The sequence below is a fragment of the Mercurialis annua genome, linkage group LG6 (genome assembly GCF_937616625.2).
Source record: "Mercurialis annua linkage group LG6, ddMerAnnu1.2, whole genome shotgun sequence".
Lineage (NCBI taxonomy): Eukaryota > Viridiplantae > Streptophyta > Magnoliopsida > Malpighiales > Euphorbiaceae > Mercurialis > Mercurialis annua.
This window is the reverse complement of record NC_065575.1, coordinates 22,009,529-22,030,830: the sequence shown is the minus strand read 5'-3', so window position 1 is coordinate 22,030,830 and position 21,302 is coordinate 22,009,529. Positions and strand designations below refer to the sequence as shown.

At 40.5% G+C, this 21,302-nt stretch overlaps 1 protein-coding gene across 1 annotated transcript; it reads right to left on the bottom strand.

The window, feature by feature from the left end:
- Positions 1 to 5,829: 5,829 nt before the first annotated feature.
- LOC126687690 (uncharacterized) lies at positions 5,830 to 10,858 on the bottom strand. Its single transcript, XM_050382246.1, has 3 exons — positions 10,654 to 10,858; positions 6,814 to 7,712; positions 5,830 to 6,726 (listed from the first exon to the last, which is right to left on the bottom strand). Exons 1-3 carry the CDS (start codon positions 10,856 to 10,858, stop codon positions 5,830 to 5,832), a joined length of 2,001 nt encoding a protein of 666 aa, XP_050238203.1.
- Between the last annotated feature and the right edge of the window lie 10,444 nt (positions 10,859 to 21,302).

Sequence of the window (21,302 nt, the reverse complement as noted above, 5' to 3'; positions counted from 1 at the left end):
GTTTAAAACATTACGAAACAAATCCGAACGTTAAAAACGTTAGGAAACAAAACAAAACCTTTCACCTTTTTAGCGATTTAAGCCAAACGTTACAAATGATCCGATATAAATCCAAACTTTCACATTTTTAACGATTTAAGCCAAACGTTTACAAACGTTAGAAAACAAATCTAAAATGTTTCACCTTTTTCGCGATTAAAGCCAAACAATTACAAATATTACGAAACAAATCCAAATGTTTCACCTTTTTAGCGATTTAAGCCAAACGTTACAAATGTTACAAAACAAATCCAAACGTTTCACCTTTTTAGCGATTTAAGCCAAACGTTTATAAACGTTACGAAACAAATCCAAATGTTTCCCATTTTAGTGATACAAGCCAAACTCTTACAAACATTACGAAACAAATCAAAATGTTTCACCTTTTTAGCGATTTAAGCCAAATGTTTAAAACGTTACGAAACAAATCCAAACGTTTCACCTTTTTAGCGATTTAAACCAAACGTTTACAAACTTTTAGAAACAGATTCAAACGTTTCCCCTTTTTGTCAATTTTGGCCAAACATTTAACACGTTACAAAACCAACCCAAACATATTAAATGTTATGAAACTTTTCGCCTGGAAATAATTCGGACTCGAATCTTTGAATTTATAGTAAGGATCGGTTTGAGGTTTGATACTTTAACGAACCTATGTAGATATTCACAGGGCTTCTTTTGTTAAAAACACTTAACCACATGATCTAAATAGTAATAATCTGGGAGCTACGAACTCGGGCGAGATTAATACTGAAAACTACTCCTAAGTTAAAAACAATCTGGGCATTGCGGGATAAAAAGAACTAGGCTTTGTTTTTTTATTGATTGATTTGTTGATACAAAAATAATGAAGCTCTGAGCTATTTATAGCTCTACATAACAAAGATTCCTAATCTAACTAGAACTAAAACTCTTTAAAGAGAAATACTCCTAATGAATTACAAATTCCTAATGAAGCAAAACTAATCTGAAAAAGGCCTCTGTTGGGCTCAGCTCCCTTAATAAGCCCATGTTATGTCTTAACCCATGATAATTTTTGGCCGGTGTAAACAATGCCCCCAACAAGCCTTAAACATTTATTTGGGCTTGTTCCCCTTTTAGGCCCATCCCTGGTGCCTCTTGGTCCAATCAGTACGGCCCAATCGCTAAACATTCAGATTTAAAGGGGTGCGCATCTATTGACTGTTCGGTACCCCCTTTCACGCCACATCACCACCAGCCATCTTCCCCAATGCAACTCCTTAACTCCATGATCCTTCGGCTTCCTCCAGTTTTGCACTTTTACAAAAAATACCGTCTCATTTGCTCATTTGCCTACTTTCTCTACAATCAACATGCTTTTCTCTCTCCTCAGCAATTTCAAGCTCTCTGCAAAGTTTCTCCTGGTAAGCACTCACCCTTCTGTCATCGCCCGTTTTTTCTTTTACTCGTGTAACCTGAGCTATTCATTACAGGTACCATGGCTGCTTCCAACAACCTCGCTGAATAAGTAACTGCCAAGATTGACGATGTCCGATCCAACGCGCCAAATACTGAATTTAAGGTAATTACTGATGCGGGTGATGACCAAATATGTGTCAGTCCAATTGTCACCTCCCCAAGTCATCTGTGCGATCTAGCCTCCCCTTTTCATGAAGCTGCTCCTCCTAGATTCTCCTTGCCCCACCAATCGTCTGTCTGGGTCGGCATTACCTTCAGAAACTGGCCGATCGGATATACTGGGTTCTCCAAATGAGTGATCAGGTTGTCTCCGTACTTCCGCCAATCATGGATCAACTCAGGCATATATGACCTTATTGAATTATGCAAGGCGAGCCGACCGATTGCCAAACACTACATTATGGGTGTATCGCTTTTCTGGTCAAGCGCCATAAATCGCTTTTGTTTCAAATCCGGTCCGATGACGGTAACATTACTCGACCAGGCACTCATGCTCAATGTTCCCATCAACGGCGAGCGTATCAATCCCAACCTTCGTGCCGATGCCCCAAAGTTCAACTTAACCAAGACACAGAAAAGTTACGATCCTTTTGTGAAACTTTTTATGGGCGAGGAACCCTATAAGCCTGTCTGTAAAGAGCATATCGCCTTCCTGGCATTTTTCATCGCCAAATACGTGCTACGTACCTCCTCCTTCGGAATGACTGAAGATTTCTTCCTTCTGGCCACTACACTCGCCGATGGACGCCGATGCAACCTAGGCGAGTTTATCCTGGCACAGCTGTACCGTTCCTTGGCCGATATTGCTCCTCCTAAAGACCCAAGAGTTTTTAAGTGCCCAGGCGGGCCCCTCTGGATTGTTCAGTTATGGCTCGCCATGTATTTTCATGAACTCTTTGAAGTCGGTCCAGCTATCAAGGCCGAATTGTGCAGTTTTCAATTGATATCGGCAAGAACCCGTCTTCTACACGTTCTTAATGTCCTCCAAGTCTTTAACAACCACGCCATCAGATCACCTGAGCTGATGTGCCCTGCACTGCAACTTGTTTACCCACCGTCTTGGTTACTCGCTGGATGGGATGTTGAGGATATGGAAGAAGTTGTGCAAGCCGATCCAAGACTGAAACTCGGTGGTCCTTATTGGGGAATTGCCCTTAAATCAAGAAATTTAATAGCCGGGCTTCATTATGATCGTAGTGGAGTTGAACCATACTATCCAAACTATGTATCTCGTCAATTCAGTTTCTGCCAAGGCCTTCCCTGTCCTTTATTGATCGCCTTCAATAATCGCGGGACCCATAGAACTTCCATAGAAAATTACTCCTAACTCCAATATATTATTCGCCTAAACAAAGCCTACCTTCCTCCTTTGTCTGCGAGCTGTCTCGCCCTATTGTCACCCCTTCTTGCACTTAGGAATTCACCAACTGGTGGACCTGCATCGTCCAAACTTCTTTCGATCTGTCACCTGAAGAAATTCTTTCTCTTCATAATTTTGATTTGTCTCCTTTAAACAAAAAACTTACTCATGCCGATTAATTTCTTTTGCAGGCTCCGAAACGCCAAACTTTCATAGGTATTATCGGTTATCACTTTGAAATATCTCGCTTTCAATGCTTTTATAAATTCAAATTCGACCCTTTAGATCGCTCAGGCATGAATCTTAAAATTCCACATCATAGGAGAATAGCTCGGCAAAACTTCTATGCAAAATGAAATAAAATTTGGGAGGAAAAATATAAACACCTACCCTACAAACTCTTTTTAGAAAAAGTTCGGCTGAAATTTAAGTATAAGTCACCAATCGTCCCTAAGTGTAATATGACCACAATCACCCCTATTAAAAAAACCTAAGAAAAAGAAGTCTAAAAAATCTAAGGTTGATTTAACCGATTTGGGTGTAACTTATACTGGCATCCGATGTCCACCTGATGAAGAGGCTATAAATGAACTGGTGCGCATCGGTTATCAGAAAATCCTAGGTATGGGCGATCATTTGTTACTTCGGCTTATTGACTTTTTATATTATAACTTCATGTTTTTTTCTTAGTTGGTATTCCCCATTTCGAAAAAGAAGACAACTGGGATAATGATGACGAGGAAGAGAACCCAGCGGCCAAAAAAGGAAAAAAGAAAAGGGCTGCTAAAGCACCTATGAAATAGCCGAAGGCTAAGAAGGGGCGATCAGACACACAAAAGAAGTCTGGGAGAAAAGAACCCGAGCTACAAGGTTCGGCCATGTTCAATCCATCTCCCGCATCGACGCCTTCACAAAGCTGTCTGTCTTCATCAAAAAGGGACACCCATACTGGGGGCGATTATAAGAACATGGGCGATTTTCAAGACGCCGAAGGGAAAGGGAACAACCAAGGTTCCAAGGCGACTAGCTCCCAAACTCCCAATGTTTCGAAGAATTTGAGAAGGATAGAGACCCCTGCTTTGTTGTCGCCCTTAGCTTCTGAGTACCTCAATCTCGGAACCAACAAGCCCCAATCCCAAACTTCTAAGGTATGTGCATTTTCTTTTTTAGAACATTTAGCCTAGCAGCTAATTTTTTATTGTGGACAAACCTGGCAGATCCCAGTTTCTCCCTCTCTTGCGGAAGATGTAGCGGCTAAGGCAGCTGCCTTCTTAGACTTGGATAGTGAGAATGAAGACCTCATTCCAACCTCTGAAGCCTAGCAGGTGATTGAGGCGGTCGGCCATGTTCCTAACTAGGAAGATCATCTCGATGTGATGGCGCGCATGAAGAACAAGGGCATACAACTTTTTAAGTCGCCTGAAAGCGTCGACAAACTGAGAAAGGCGGCAACAACTGTGGCCGATGCTCCTGCTGAAATATTGAACAGTGAAGCCCGCTTTGCTGTGACAAAGTTCTCGGCTTCTATCGAAGCTTTTCAGAGAATGTATAACGATTCGGTCTCGATTCAAACTGAACACGATGAGCTGACTCGCCAGGAGCGTGAAGCAAGGGAAAAATTGGATTCCCTTAAGGCAAATGTGAAGTCGACTATCACTACTCTTCAAGACCGGCGAACGCATGCAAAGGAGTTGGAGGAAACGATCGCCGCCATGCAAATCGAACTGAGGTCAGAACAACAAGGCATTGGCGATCTTGAGGCCTCACTGGATAAAGAGATGGTGGAAGGGATAGAGGTGAAGAAGTTGTGAAACCTCCTCAAAGGGGACCTTTCCAAGATCAAGGCGCAGTATGATACGGCGAAAACAAAATTCAACCAAGTCCGTAGTGAGCTGGGCGCCTGTTTTCCCCATTTTTAGAATTTCATGTAACACTTTTTAAGTCCAGAATAATTTTTCTTCTAATGTTTGAACCGTACTGCTCTTTTAATTTGGCCTGGTGGCAAAATATTATACTGCTTTGTAAACATTATCACAATTTTTATTTTGGATCGGCCAAGGGGCCGAATATTTCATAATCCATATATTGTGTTTATGTTCTTTACACCCACTTTATCGGTCTCGCATAGTCCAATTTATAAATTTGCATTTTATTATTATGAATTATTACATTAAATAGTTGAGAAAAACTGAGTACCCGTTGAAAAAACTCAACTGCAACAATACATGGCCGAATGTAACATATGGTTTTTATATGTATCGGCCTTGCTAAAGTAAGCTTGTAAAAGTACATGGCCGAATAATATATAAAAAGAATACATTTTACATATATCGGCCTTGAAGAAACACCTATCGGCTTAGAACGTCCGATAAATATCTGTTGCAGGTGTCATTCTTCGTCGGCTCCAAACAACCGTCGGTCAATGTTTTCCCAACAGCTGGGAACATATTTCTTTAGAAACTGACCATTGATCGCCCTGTCGTGTTCCTCTCCGTCAATATTCTCCAGGACATACGCACCGCCTGTCAACTTGGTAGTTACGATGAACAGACCTTCCCAGTTCGGACTCTATTAACCAAGTCGCCTGTCTTTATGGCCAATAGGTAAGATTACCTTCCATACCATATCGCCTATGGAAAATGATTTTGGTTTTACCCGTTTATTGTATGCCCTTTCAACCCTTCTCTTCTAGGCTTCAAGGTGATCTAATGCTGCCAATCTTTCCTCGTCGAGGTCTAAGGAGTCTATTACAATTTTGTCAAAGTAATCGTCCTTGGATAATTTGTTCTGGTACAAACGGCGAGTAGACATTACAGTAAGCTCCATTGGCAACATCGCATCATACCCATACACCATCCGGAAAGGTGAGGTCCCTGTGGCCGACTTTTGGCTAGTTCTATTCGCCCAAACTGCTTCTGACAGCAATACGTGCCATTGTCTTGGGTTTTTTTCGACCATCTTCTGAACGATAAGCTTAATAGCCTTGTTCATCACCTCGGCCTGTCTGTTGGCTTGCGCATAGAATGGTGTTGAGTGCACCATCTTATTTTCATCTGAGAAGCCCACCAAAGTATATCGCCTCCTGTGAACATCGTCCCTTGATCGGTGGTTATTGAGTCAGGCAAACCATGTCGGTGAACGATGTACTCCTTAAAGAACTTGATCACTGCTTCTTGCGTGGGAGATTTTAGGGGCTTTGCTTCGACCCACTTGGTGAAATAGCATGTGGCGATGATGACAAACATATGGCCATCTGACGAATCACGATATATTTTCCCTATGAGGTCGACAGCCCATCCTCTAAATGGCCACGGCTTGATGATGGAATGGAATTCCTCGGCCGGGACATGCTGTATCGGGCCACATTTCTGACAGGCTTCGCGCCCTTTAGCATATATTATGCAGTCTTGTTCCATTTTCGGCCAATAGAAGCCGTATTTATGGATAAACCATCTCATTCTGGGGCATGCATGGTGAGCGCCTGCTATCCCTTCATGTACTTCGGCCATTGCTAACATTGCTTCCTTTGGGCCGATGCACCTGAAGAGTAGACCTTCAAAACCCTTTTTGTATAATTCGCCCGCCAGGACAACGTAGTTTAGGGCCAAGGTTCTTAGTCTCCTATTCGTATGATCTGGTTTTTGAAACCATCTTAGAATTTCGGTCCTCCAATATTGGGTGACATCCAATTGGTAGACCGAAAGATACCTTTTGTCGATGGTGATGCCCCCAGTATGGAGATTCAGCGTTTCTCTTTCGATTGCGTCGAACTGGAGATTCATCTTGTACCCACTGCCGTGTTGAGCCAAATCATTCGCGATACCGTTATCGGCCCTCTCGGTGTATTCTAACCTTGTGTCTTGAAAGCCTTCTATCAGGTGCTTTGCCTTGTTGCAATACCGTACCAGTAGCTCGGACTCGCATTTGAACTCCCCAATAACTTATTTGATAAGCAACAAAGAATCGACTCTAACATTTATCGCATTTGCCCCTAGTTCGGCCAAAATCTCGAGACCAAATATCAGGGCCTCGTATTCTGCTTGGTTGTTGGTACATTCAAACTTGAGTTTAAACGACAGTTGGTAAGATGCCCCCAAGGGCGAGACGATGTGTACTCCGGCGCCTGCTCCCTGGTTGGTCCTAGATCCGTCGAACCACGTTTCCCATATGGCTATGTCGCAGCAACTAATTGTTTCCTCCCTAAGGGTGATACCAGCATGATCGGCTAGAAAATCAGCCAAAACTTGTCCTTTTACTGCTCTCTGAGGAACGTATACCAACGTAAACTCAGACATAGCGATCGCCCACTTCCCAATCCAATTTCTTAAATATGGTTTTGACAGAATATACTTAATGATATCGGTCTGGGATAGCACGTATACTACTACCGGCAACATATAATACCGTAGCTTGCAGCATTTGAAGTACAGACACAGACACATCTTTTCTATGTCGGTATAGCAAATCTCCGTATCGGTCAGCCCACGACTTAAATAGTAGACCGCTCTTTCGACCCCGTTATCCTCTTGGGCGAGCATGCATCCTAGAGATTCATGTGCGGCCAATAAATAAAGAAACAGTGGCTTGTTCGGCTTTGGAGGGGTCATGACTGGAGGTTTTGGCAAGTACTCTTTTAAATCGTCAAACACTTTCCGCTGCTCGTTCGTCCACACCCACTGATCGGTCTCTTTTCCGCGTAGCAGAACACACCAGCTGCGAAGTCGGCCTTCTGTATTCGCTATGAATCGTCTCATGAAATTTATTTGACCGACGAGTCTCTGAAGCTGCTTCTTGGTTTTAGGTAGTTCACCATTGATGATCGCCTTGGCTTTGTTTTTATCTATCTCTACTCCCCGCTGGTGAACTAAGAAACCTGTAATATCCCGTATTTTTCCGTCATTGTTTTATTGTATTAATGGTGGACTTAGCAAGTGTGAAAATTTAATTTGGGTTTGAGATGTATCTTGTATGTGTCGCATGTGTCGTGTGAGTTTTTGATGGCGATTTGATTTGTATCTGAATTATAATCGATGTTGTGTTCGTTTGCTTCTGAATCTAACACGTTTTGATAAAACATTCATATCTCCCAATTGCATGGTTGGATCGGGCTCAGTTTCGGATATGTTGTGCACGACAAAAAGTTGACTGTTGGAACTAAATTTGAGGCGCGTTGGAGGAGGGATGGAGGGCACGATTGTGCACTGTGCTGCTACGGGATTTTAGGTATTTAAATAGACCTCTTATGTTTTTAAAACCCTATTTTTTTCAATCGCTTCTCCTAACCCTAGCCGTCACTCCCTCTCCAAATTCTCTGAGTTTCATCGACTATACTCACCTCTCATACCTCTCCATCATTCACGGTTCAGGTTAGAGTTTGACGTCTTTTTTCCTTATGATTGTTTGATTATCGCTTTCGGTTCATAACTTGTTCTGTTTGTTATTCTAGTGTTGTGTTCGATTGTTTCTTTTATTTTTCTGTGCATCACCTCCTCGTATATTATAGGAAGCTTGTTATCTCCAAACGGTAAGTACCAATCTCTTGTTTCTTCGTGGTGTCGGTTCATCGTTTTGAACGTTATTGGCTATTTTATTCATTATAGTTTTCCCGTTGATCTTGATCCTTTGGTTAGGATGTTGTGTTCGTTCTAGGGTTATAACTGTGGTATGCTGTCTCTAGCAAATTGTTTTACATGACGATGACTAATCCCTTGAATTGTTCTTGCTTCGTTTCAACCCGTTTCCCCGTTGTATTTGGCAACTAGTTTGTTTCTGATCATGAGCTTATTCTTGTTCATTGTTTTTTTATCCTGTCCAATAATGATTTCTTGTTCTTGGTTGTTTAGTAATGTTAGTCTAAGGTGTTGTTGCGGTTTGAGGTTGACGATGTTGATTGTCCTTGGCCTGAGTTTGATCTTTAATCTTCTGCAATATGAGCTTGGCCTTGAAACTGTTCATGCTTTTGTCCTTTTGAAATTGTTATTTTGGGTTTAAAATTGTGGTTGGCAGTGATTATCATATTTCAAAATGTTAGGCTATATGTTTGGGCTTTAATTTCTGTATTGACATGGCAAAATTAATAAGTGGTACTTTATGATTGATTTAAAGAATTTTTTATTTAATTATCGATTTTAAATTTAGACTTTTATTCATCATGGTATTTTCTATTTACTAATTGTTGATATTAATTAAATTTTGAAAGTAATGTTCGTTAAGGATTAAATTTTATAAATTTAATCGGGAAACTATAATTATATTTTTAATCAATAATTTATAGTTACTCGGGTAATTATTAATTTTGGAATTTATTAACTAGACGTATAAATTTGACGTTTTGTATTTTAAACGTCTTTTTAAGTTATTTTAATGAAATAAATTGTTAGTAATTATTGGTTATTTGAGTTTCAAGTTATTAAGTTCCGTTTTAAATTTTAACTATTATTTTAACAAAGTGGTTTCTATAATTATAAACTATGGTTTATAATTGGATATAATTATAATTATTTTATCAAAGATATTTTTGAGAATTATAAACTCTGTTTTATATTTTGATAAAATATATTGGGTCGGGTTAGACTTGGGTCGCCTAACATGTGAGGTAGCTTGGTAGTTATCAGCAACTCGGCTAACCCACTATTTGGAAATTGATTTAATTTATTATTTTAAATAATATTTTTCCGAAACGGATTTTAAAGCGAGAACTCAATAGACATATATTATTTGGGCATTATAATTTATTTGAGCTTTGTGTTACTCTGTATTGGTTTACCGTGATTTACTGTTTGTGCTAGTCATATGTGGTGTCTAGTACTCTCTAAAGTTAGGTCTATTTTAATATATATTTGTATTGTCTAGACTCGTCGACTCTTCATGCTACGGAGACGAACTAGGAGTAGTCGCTTGTCAGGTTATCACGTGGATTAGCAAGCAGTGAGTTTGTACTTGCTATTTACCGCTTTATTAAGTAAATTGTTATTTTAATATATATGAATATTTCGAACTGTTTTTCTATTATGGCTTTTAGTTGGAACATGCTACCTAATGGGCATCATTAGGACTGCGTGCGCACCGGTATTGATTGATGTGAAACGTGGTGGTAACTCGGTGTGAGCATAGCTCTCGGGACCAATAGAGTAACTTGGTGTCAGCTCTCGGGACTCTAGTTATGGATTAAGAGTGGTCGGTGGTAACTCGGTGTAGCTCAGCTCTCGGGACCAGGCCTATATGGATTATGGTTATATTTAGTATTGTGGATTAAGGTTCCAACTATTATACGTAATGTTGTTATTAAATGTTTTAAACAGTTTTAAAGGTTTTCCACTTGATAAATGTAAATAGTGGTATGAACTCATCTCAGTATATCTGACCCCATTGTTTTCCCAATTTTTCCAGGGTTATGATATGAGCCAGTTAGCTGCTCTCCGATTCTTTATTTCCTCGGAGGTTTTACTTTATTTAATAAAGTTTATTAAACTGATTTTATTCTTAGACCGCAGTAGTAAATAGAAGTCGTATTTGTCTAATACTTGTTATCAGAATTATTCTACTGATTTAATTGTTGTGGATTTAATATAATAACTTGGTTATTAAATATTTATGCTATGTTGGAGACTCAGAATTGATCGAGCATTTTATTATATAAAATTGTATTTTATGAACTGCTAGAACTAGGCTGAAGTCTCGGTTGCCCCCGAGCATTGGTTTCTTGCAGGTTTATGTAATTGTTGGTTATCCGCAAGGTTAGCTACGGGTTTTGGTACAACCATACCCATACCCTAGCGCCGGTCACGATTTCTGAAAATGGGTCGTGACAAAACCCAAGAAGTTTCTAGCCGATACTCTGAATGCACATTTAAGAGGGTTCATCTTTAACCCATTAGACCGTATGCGTTCGAACCCCTTCCTCAGATCGGCCAAATGAACCTCCTTGGTGTTCGACTTCACTACCACGTCGTCGATGTACACTTCAAGGCAATCCAAACCTCTGAACATCTTATACGCATTCTTCAAGCCGAAAGGCATAACGACCCACTCGTAAGATCCGATCGGCCCAGGTCATCTGAAAGCTGTTTTAGATACGTCTTCCTTGCTGATCGGCACTTGGTTGTACCCAGAATGTGCATCAAAAAAATTGAGCACTGTGTGCCCCGCTGCTGTATCTATCAGCATATCTGCCACATGCATTGGATATTTATCCTTAGGCGTAGCCAGGTTGAGGTTTCGAAAATCGACACATACCCTTAATTTACCGTTCTTTTCCATCACGGGTACGATATTAGACAACCATTCGGTGTACTGAGCATCTCGAATAAACTTGGCATCTTCCAACCGTTTGATCTCATCCTAAATAAGGGCATCCACCTCTCTAGACATTCGTCTGGGGGGTTGTCGAAATGGCCGAAAACTGCTTTTTAAAGGAAGCTTATGCTCTACGATGCTTGGATCGAGACCCGATATTTCATCGTACGACCAAGTGAAACAATTGCGGAATTCTTGGAGCAAAGCAGTCAGCTGTTCCTTGAATTCTGCACTCAACCCTGCATTGATATATATAGGTCTAGGCGATTCGTCTGAGCCCAAATTTATCTCTAACAGTTCGTCTTTAACTTGGGCGAGGTCGTCCTCCATTTTACCTGTCGCCAACTGTATATCTTCAATATTCAATGATCCCGTTGGGTCTTGATCCTGGTCCTCATAAATGCATTCAGCCGATGCAACCTCGTATAGAGAGGTCAGTTGCCTGATCTTTTCCCTCAATTCCCTATGTCGTACTATCATTCTAAAGGGTTGATGATAGTGGATCGGCCGTTGCCCCCAAGGGTAATTGATACTGGCCGATATGAATTGACCAACAAACGGGGCACGCTCGCCTCCCCTTTAGAACTAAGGGATTGTATGTTTTGCACCTCTTCGTCATATAAACGTGCCTCTAACACATTATGGTCCTCACCGAAGGGATTGGGATCGCCCTGCACAACTTCGGCCTCACCACCCTCCCGCCATAAAAATAGCATTTGATGCATGGTGGAAGATATGCACATGTTAGAATGTATCCAATCTCGGCCGAGTAATATGTTATAGTTGCTCCGGGCGTTAACCATGAAGAAACCCTCTTCGATCTCTACTCGCCCGAATTTTATCCTGAGAGTAATGTACCCTTCAGCCGGCGTTTCGTCTCCAGCAAAGTCGGTCATATAAACGTCGGTTGGGTCCAACTGATCTCTATTTATACCGAGCTTCTTGAGCATCTTCGCGGGGAGTATATTCACTTCTGCTCCGTTATCGATAAGGACCCTGTTGATAGCTACCCCATTTAGATCGGCCTTGATATATAGTGGCCGAATATGCCGACTCATTCTTGTTGGGGGTTTACTAAGTGATACCACTTCCGTGCTATCGGCACTGTTATCTTCCGGGACAATTACATCACCCTCCAACGTCGCCTTCTGCCCAGGCTTGCTCCTATAAGAATCAGGAAGTGTGACTACTTTTACTACGAATTCCTCCCTGATAACCGGGAACCATGCTTTCAACACCCCTTTTTTGTGTGAGACGATTACCTCACAATCTCTGGGTAATTTTTCTTTTAACATGCTATCTTGGTGAGAAACAAGTATGTCTTTGTTTGATGGTTTCTCGCAAGTGTCCGTTTTGTTCTTATGGGCCTCTATCTCTCTAGTCGCGCCGGTCGCCTCTTCTTCTCGAACGACTCGCTTTGGGCCCATATATTCCTCACTTTCGAGGATCTTCGTTCATGTGGCTCGGCAGTTGTTTCGATCCGAGTCCTATTGCCCAATCTCTCGGTTATGGGTTTGCCCCCATGCTCGGCCTCCGGTGCCAACCGGTGTTGATCGTGCGACATCGCCGTGTTGTGGTTGGCCCTTGACTCCTGTCTTAACCTCTGCATTCGCCTCTATTGGGTTTTCGTCATACGAGGGGTCTCATCCGTTGGCCGAAAAATCCTCTTGAACACGGTTGTCTTCGACTGCCGCTATGGCTGATGTTTTTGCCACTGTTCTGTGGGCGATTTGGGTTTAAACGTCTTTGGGTTTTCCCTTACTTTGTCGGCCTTCGTGGCGTCGAAACAAGTACTGCATGATGGAAAAGTCACCTCTATGGTGGGTGAGCTATGACGCTTCCTTTTTGGTTGGTATGGTCGCCCTTTGTCTGCTCGCCATTTAGTACCATCCGTTTCTACCCTGAGCTTGGGCTTCTTTGGATTCCTCTTACTTTGGATCTGTCCCTGCTCTAAAAAACTATTAAAGTGAGGCCGAACAGTATTAATGGAGATATACTTTGCATCGGCCTCCTTCTTTGTCTGAAATAGGAGTTTCCCCTCGTTTATCGCCTTCTAGATCACATTTCTAAAGTACACAATTGTTCATGTTGTGCCTCCAGGAATTATGGTATTTGCAGTAATCCTTTCCGACCAGTTCCTCTAGCGGTGGGAACGTGACCCTTACTGAGGGCGATCAGACCATCCTTAAATAAGGCATCGAAGATCTCATCGGCCTTGGTTAAATCGAAGGAATATTCCTTCTGTACCACCGCGGTTTTGTTTTTCTTGACGAAACCCGGTTTTCTCAAGGTCGAACATTCCAGAGGCTTGGTTCCCAAGAATTCGGCCATGTTGACTTCATCTTCGGAGTTGCTATCTTCACTGTCCGAAACTACGGCCACGTCAAGTTGGTCCTTTTAGTAGGTACCTTTAGAAGCGCCTTGCCTCTGCTCCTTCTCTTGGAGAAGTCTTTTGTAACTCGTCACCCTATTAGTAAGTTTGAATAAGTATTGGAATCGGTGACCTTCGAAGTGCTCCCTCATGGCAAAGCTCATTCCTCGTAACACCATCGGGACACAATCGGCCTCAGACATCTTAGTGGAGCACCTTGTTCTAAGGTTCCTGAATCGGCCGATGTACTTTTCTGCCGATTCGCTCAGTAATTGCGAAATACGGGCCAAGTCGGCGAGGGTGACATCAGGTGGTGCTCTGTAAAATTTCTCGTGGAAGAGGATTTTTAGATCTTTCCAGTTGTCCACCGAGTTTGGTGACAACCTTGAGTACCACGTGAATGCCATCTTGGTCAGAGAACTGGCGAACAACCGAAGTTTCCAGAAATTGTGCGCCGCAGCTTCGCCGGACTGGGCTGAAAATCGAGCGACATGTTCGACCGTCGATTGCGCCCGTTTTTCGCCCGAGAACAAGCTGAACTCAGGTACCTTGTATCCCCTTGGGAAGGGGTATAACTTGTCGATCCAATCTGGATAGGGATTCATGTATGACGGGCGAGGCATTGGTCTCAAATCTACCCCAAGTTTCTATAGCATGTCCATAAGTTGCCCCTGATTGTAAATATTCGGCTCGCCCCCTTTGGTAGCCGAGCGTTCGCCCATATTAAGCTCTTGGGTGTTAGCTCCATTTGCAGCTCCCTGTGGTCTAGGCTCGCCTTGGGGGGCTGAAGTGCTTGCCCCCGGGTGATCGGCCCTTCCAGCGGATTTGGCCTCATGCCTCGTCAAGAGCTTGACCGATCCATAGGTATACCCTAACTTACTGGTTTGCTGCGCTGTTTCGGCCGAACATCCTTGATATCCAAAACGATTCGGCCCGTTTGTAACCCTGATAGGCAGTGGACTGCCCAGAAAAAAGTCATCCCAGGTTTTCCATCGCCTTGTTGAGGCCATCTAAATTACCCTGGATCTGCCGAAGGAACGATGTTTGATCGGCCATGATGTTCCTCATCACTTCAGACATCTGGTGCATAGCACCGTCGAACATCTGCTTGTTCTCCTGAGCAATCTCGCCCCTCATAGCCGAAAAATCGGCCTGTGATAAAGATGGGAGAGATGGAGGAAGCTGACGCGAGTAATCCATCCCATCGTAGGTTGCATGATCATTCTTATCCTTCGGGAGGTTCCCATCGGTGTCCGAAGTATTCGGCACTTTGTTCGATTGGTTCACCTGTTGTTTGTCCTTGTCACCTGTTGTTTGTCCTTGTCCATGATTTCAGATTTGTCCGAGTCAGATTCTTCTACTCCGTCACCTCCCTTCAATTGTTGTCAGTGTATATACCGAGTGTGCCTGGAATCGTCCTTAAAGTCGGTTTTTGTGCTAACCATAAACTAAGTCCCCAGTGGAGTCGCCAAAAGATGTTCGCCTGGAAATAATCCGGACTCAAATCTTTGAATTAATAGTATCGGTTTGAGGTTTGATACTTTAACGAACCTATGTAGATATTCATAGGGCTTCTTTGGTTAAAAACACTTAACCACGTGATCTAAATAGTAATAATCTGGGAGCTACGAACTTAGGCGAGATTAATACTGAAAACTACTCCTAAGTTAAGAACAATCCGGGGATTGCGGGATAAAAAGCACTGGGCCTTGTTTTTTAATTGATTGATTTGTTGATACAAAAATAATGAAGCTCTGAGCTATTTATAGCTCTACATAACCAAGATTCTTAATCTAACTAGAACTAAAACTCTTTAAAGAGAAATACTCCTAATGAATTACAAATTCCTAATGAAGCAAAACTAATCTGAAAAAGGCCTCTGTTGGGCTCAGCTCCCTTAATAAGCCCATGTTATGTCTTAACCCATGATAATTTTGGGCCGGTGTACACGGAAACAAATCCAAACGTTTCCCATTTTTAGCGATTTAAGCCAAACGTTTACAAACGTTCGAAACAAAACCAAACGTTTCCCATTTTTAGCAATTTAAGCCAAACGCTTACAAACGTTCGAAACAAAACCAAACGTTTCCCCTTTTCTAGCGATTTAAGCCAAACGTTAACAAACGTTTCCCATTTTTAGCGATTTAAACCAAATGTTTACAAACGTAACAAAGCAAATCCAAATGTTTCCCCCTTTTTTGCGATTTAAGCCAAACGTTTACAAATGTGAAATCCAAACAGAACGTTTCCCCTTTTTAGCAATTTAAGACAAACGTTACGAAACCAATCCAAACATTTCACTTTTTTAGCTATTTAAGCCAATCATTTACAAATGTTACGAAACGAATCCAAACGTTTCACATTTTTAGCAATTTAAGCCAAACTTTTACAAACGTTACAAAAAAATCCAAACGTTTAAAATGTACGAAAGACATCCAAACATTTCACCTTTTTAGCGATTTAAGCCTAACGTTTACAAACGTTACGAAACAAATCCAAACGTTTCACCTTTTTAGCCATTGAAGCCAAACGTTATGAAACAAAACCAAACGTTTAATATGTATAGAAAGAAATCGAAACGTTTAAAACGTTACGAAATAAATCCAAAGGTTTCACATTTTTAGCGATTTAAGCCAAAAGTTTAAAACGTTACGAAACCAATCCAAACGTTTAAAACGTTACGGAAAAAAACCAAACGTTTACAAAAGTTACGAAAAAATCCAAACGTTTCACCTTTTTAGTGACTTAAGCGAAACGTTTGTAAAATTTACGAAACAAATACAAACATTTCACCTTTTTAGCTATTTTAGCCAAATGTTTATAAACGTTACGAAAAAAATCCTAACTTTACAAAACAAATCAAAACGTTTCACCTTTTTAGCGTTTTAAGCAAAACATTTACAAATGCTACGAAACAAATCCAAACCAAATGTTTCACCTTTTTACCGATTTAAGCCAAACATTTAAAACGTTACGAAACCAATCCAAACGTTTCACCTTTATAGAAATTTAAGCCAAACATTTACAAACGTTACGAACCAAATCCAAACATTTCACATTTTTAGCGATTTCAGCCAAACGTTTACAAATGTTACAAAACAAATCCAAACGTTTAACGTTTTTTGCGATTTAAGCCAAACATTTAGAAAAGTTACGAAACAAATCCAAACGTTTCAACTAATTAGCGATTTAAGAAAAACGTTTACCACCATTACGAAACAAATCCAATCGTTTCCCATTTTTAGTGATTTAAGCAAAACATTTACAAACGTTACAAAACCAATCAAAACGTTTAAAACGTTATGAAACAAATCCAAACGTTTCCCCTTTTTAGAGATTTAAGCCAAACGTTTACAAACTTTTAGAAAAAATCCAAACGTTTCCAATTTTTGTCAATTTAAACCAAACATTTAACACGTTACAAATCCAATCCAAACATTTTAAATGTTACGAAACAAATCCAAAAGTTCCACATTATTAGCGATTTAAGCCAAACGTTTACAAACGTTCGAAACAAAACCAAATGTTTCACCTTTTTTAGCGATTTCAGCCAAACGTTAACAAACGTTACGAAACAAACTGTAATACCCCAAAAGATTTAGTTATTTATTTGGGCCACGTGTCCAGTTAGGATTCGCAGAGTGGCAATATCAGAGAGATTTCAGAGAAATTAAAATAAATAAATTCCAAGTAGGTCTGTTTTGGGAAATTAATTATGAGGAAATTAATGTTATATTTTAATTCTAAAGTTAGAATTGGAATTAAAAGGAAAAAATGTCAAGAAAAGTCCAAAATAAAGTACAGGGACCAAAGTAGTAATTTAGTCACTTTGTATCGAAAATAGAAATTTGTAGGTTTTGACGAGAAAATATTAATATCAGGTTTTGTATTATTTATTAGATATAAATAATACGTATAAGTTATAATTAAAGTGTTAATTAATTTAGTTATGGACTAAATTGAACAAATGAAAAGTTTAAAGGATAAATGATAACAAACAAAAAGAACAAGTATGAAATGGCACTTTAGCCAAGATATATAAAGAAAGAAGATATGAATTAGAGAAGCAGAGAGAGTTTGAGAGAAATTGAGAGAAATCTATCGATATTGTCGTTTCGCCGCCGTTTTGCCGTTCGACGTCCGAATTTAGTGATTTTTGCGGCGATCTCTCCAGAATTCCGTTCTCTATCGATCCTAAACTTTGTTTCAAGGTAAAATTTCGGATTTTTGGTGCTAAAATCAAGTTTTATGGGCTGTTTTGTGGGGGATAAATGAATTTGATGATTTTTACTTATTTTAGCGTTTTAATGAAAAACGAGAATACGGGTTTTATTGGAAGTAACATTTTGAAGGTGTCGGAAGTCGTAGGAATCGGCGAAACGCACAGAAAGTGGATTTTCCAGGGCTGTGTGCGTAATCGCACGGTGTGCGAACGCACACTGGCGTGCGGACGCACACCCATAGTGTGCGGACGCACACTGCGCTGTGCGAACGCACAGTTCCTTTGCGCGCCCGCACAGTGGGTCCATAGGGACCAAAAAGGGCATTTAGCCCTAATTGAGCGGGATTTTAGTATTTTCGAATATTAGACCCTAATAATGATTAAGGACCCCGACAATTTAAAAAGTGAAGTTTTAGCTCGATGTTTTACGTGGGCAACGATAATGGAAAACACTAAAGATAGTATACGTTTCTCAAATACGAGAAACAGTGTTCGATATATCGTGAATACGATAAAGGAAAAACGAATTCACGAATAACGTTAAGAATGAAAAACAACCTTAGAATTTAAAGTATTATACACATTAGAATACGAGGTTCACGTCTAATCATTAAACATTAATTATTATGTATCAGACGTGTCAGTAAGCGGAGAGGTCAATAGACGTAGGATAGTAAAGGCATATCATTTCATCGACTACGTCATTGTTTGGATTGCGGTTTCAGTGAGTTGCACTTTACTTTTGTGTATTATATATTAAAGTTATTTTATATATATATATATATATATATATATATATATATATATATATATATATATATATATATATATGTATATTGTTTACACGCATCGCATTATATATAATTGATTGAAATATTATATGTTTTATTAAGTTTTTATATACGAGAACTAGTATGCGATCCGAAGAAACTAGCTATCTATTGGGTGTCAATAGGCTGTGTGATCACCAGTATCAAGTCAGTCTAGTGTGTTTGCATATAATACATGATTGATACACGTAGGATATGAAATGACACGATATGAATATGAATTTAGAAGTTGGACAATGAATCCGATACGAGTGAGGACTAGGCTACGGTGTAGTCTAGTGTCCCCGTATCTAGTGAGTTGGACTCACACTTTGGGACTAAGAGATAGATCGCGACCGACGAGGTAGAGCGTGAGCACTCCCGGGTCGGACTATCTGGATCACTATGATTTGATTATTCGAAAGTTGTGTCGCATGCTAGGATATTAGTTTCGTACGGATCAATACCTGTTTATATGTTTACTTTTATATTATTGTTTCCTTGAAATGCGATGCTACGTTTTTATAATAATACCGTTAGTAAATGCAAACTCACTTAGTATTTTTCCAAATACTGACCCCTCACCTTTGATGTTTTCAGGTACTTAGTGTGTGGACTTAGCTAGAAGCCAATTTTGAAGTCCAGAAGTCAGTTGTGTTTGTATAGTTTCTGACTTCTTTGAATGCTGCAGTAGTGGTCCCGTGTTGACAGAGTCGTAGCCTAGACAGCAGTACATTTTGATTGTACATATTACTTAATGTCTTGTTTATACGTTTTGATAGGCTATGTGTTTTATGTTTTATTCATGGACCCAGATGCCGGTGATATGTTGTGTTTCACTAACTGATGTATATAGTACCGCGAGGCCAGTTCGTACAGGGTACGGTAACTAGAGCCCGCGAGGTTTTTGAACAGTTAGTGTAAATATTTGTTTATGTGTTATATATGTACATTTGCTTCCGTTGTTTATTGTAATTTGTTTATTATTTGCGAAATATTACTAGCGGTTTAAGGCTTGCTACGGGTTCCGGAGCTACTACTCCCGTTCCCTAGCGCCGGTTACGGCTCAATATTTTGGATCGTGACAAATGTTGGTATCAGAGCAGTTGATCCACTTACCACTGCAAATTTGTTTCAATGTTGCTTGATAGCAGTTGGTCCAGTTACTACTGCCAGTCTTATCTGAATGTTTGTTTGATTTGGGATGCTTTGTCAAGAAAGTAACCTAGGAACTACTGCGGCAAAAGAGTCGGACATTAGTTGTCTGTAGTTGTTTGATACGTGCACTAGTAATATGTGGTACAGTGCGCGCGAATTAGGGCTTCTAAGCTAATAAGTGATTATTGTTAGTATATACGAACGACTGAGATAACTAGGCGTTTACTACTTATGCTCGAATTGTTAAGTGGTTATCTGCTTGCGAATTACGTGCGGCTGGATTAAATGCGAAATGTTTACGGCATTTTATAAGTTGATATTGGAATTGCGTGTGGAAATAGGCCCAAATGGTCGCTTATGTTTGAAATTGTTTCTTTTCAGCATGTTTGGGCAGAACGGAGCTCAGTCACATGCTGCTAAAGAATGGGAGGAAGCGCCTCCTATATATCAAAATGGATTTCACAATAAAATAGGCGGACCATCTAGGTCCATCAGAATGGATTCCACGCAGATAATAGGAGATCGCCAGAAATTTATCAAAACGGCTATATGTCTGTATCAGAGATTGGTAGTTCTTCTGGAGCCAGAGGTAGAACCCATTCGCCAGAAATATAATATAGCGAAGAAGATGAAGAGGAACCGGAGGAAGATCCGGAAGAGGATCCTAAAGAAGATCCGGAGGAGGAGGATCCAGTGGAGGACCTAGAAGAGAACCCAGAAGAGAAATTAGAAGAAGAATTAGAAGAAGAAGATCCTTGAGAGGAAGAGTTTGAAGAAGAGGAACTATTAGATGAATTACACATTGAAGAGTACAAAAGCGACCATTTCCGGTCTAGGGTGCAGAGATACCGCGATTTGAGAGAAGATGCAGAAATAGTAAATGGTCAGGCGCAAATAGCTCTAAGCCAAGTTAGGACACATATGCACTCCTTTTCTAGAGGGATGCTAACAGTAGGGTTGTATTCTGCTGATTTTCTGCGAATGGTTGAGGGAGTCCCTGATCTAAACGGAGATAACAGAACCATCAACCGTAGATACGTCAGAGGGTTAGGACCTGAATTTGGTGAGCTATATGAATATGTAGGTGAACATTATGGGACGCTCACTACGATGGCCCGTAGAATCGAGACTGAACGTGAGTGGGAGGGCGATCCCGTACGACCCTTCTATTTTAGGCGTGAGTTTTATCCGGATTACGTTAACACATCCTCCAGAATTAGGACCAGCCCCCACTTTGTGCATAGAGGCGGAGGCAACTACGGTAGAAGAGTTAGGGGCTGACACACCGGCATAGTCATTAGGGAACCTAGCGTTCTGCATCAGGCACCTTCAGGTATCAGCGATTTATATGCTTTGTGTGTTGGTGTTAATATGTTTGCATTGCTATGTATATGTTTGCTGCATTGCATAATAGAGTATCAGTATTAGGATATGCCTATAGGATAATACCTCAGGTAGCGAGAACCTATAAGAAACGATGTTAATAAACACTCGACTAATAAAAGAACATATAAACATAATTTGCAAAAACAATCATATTATAAACAATACATAATATACTATCGCGAACGTAATTCCTATATTACGTTCTAGAAGTTGTAAAGGAGA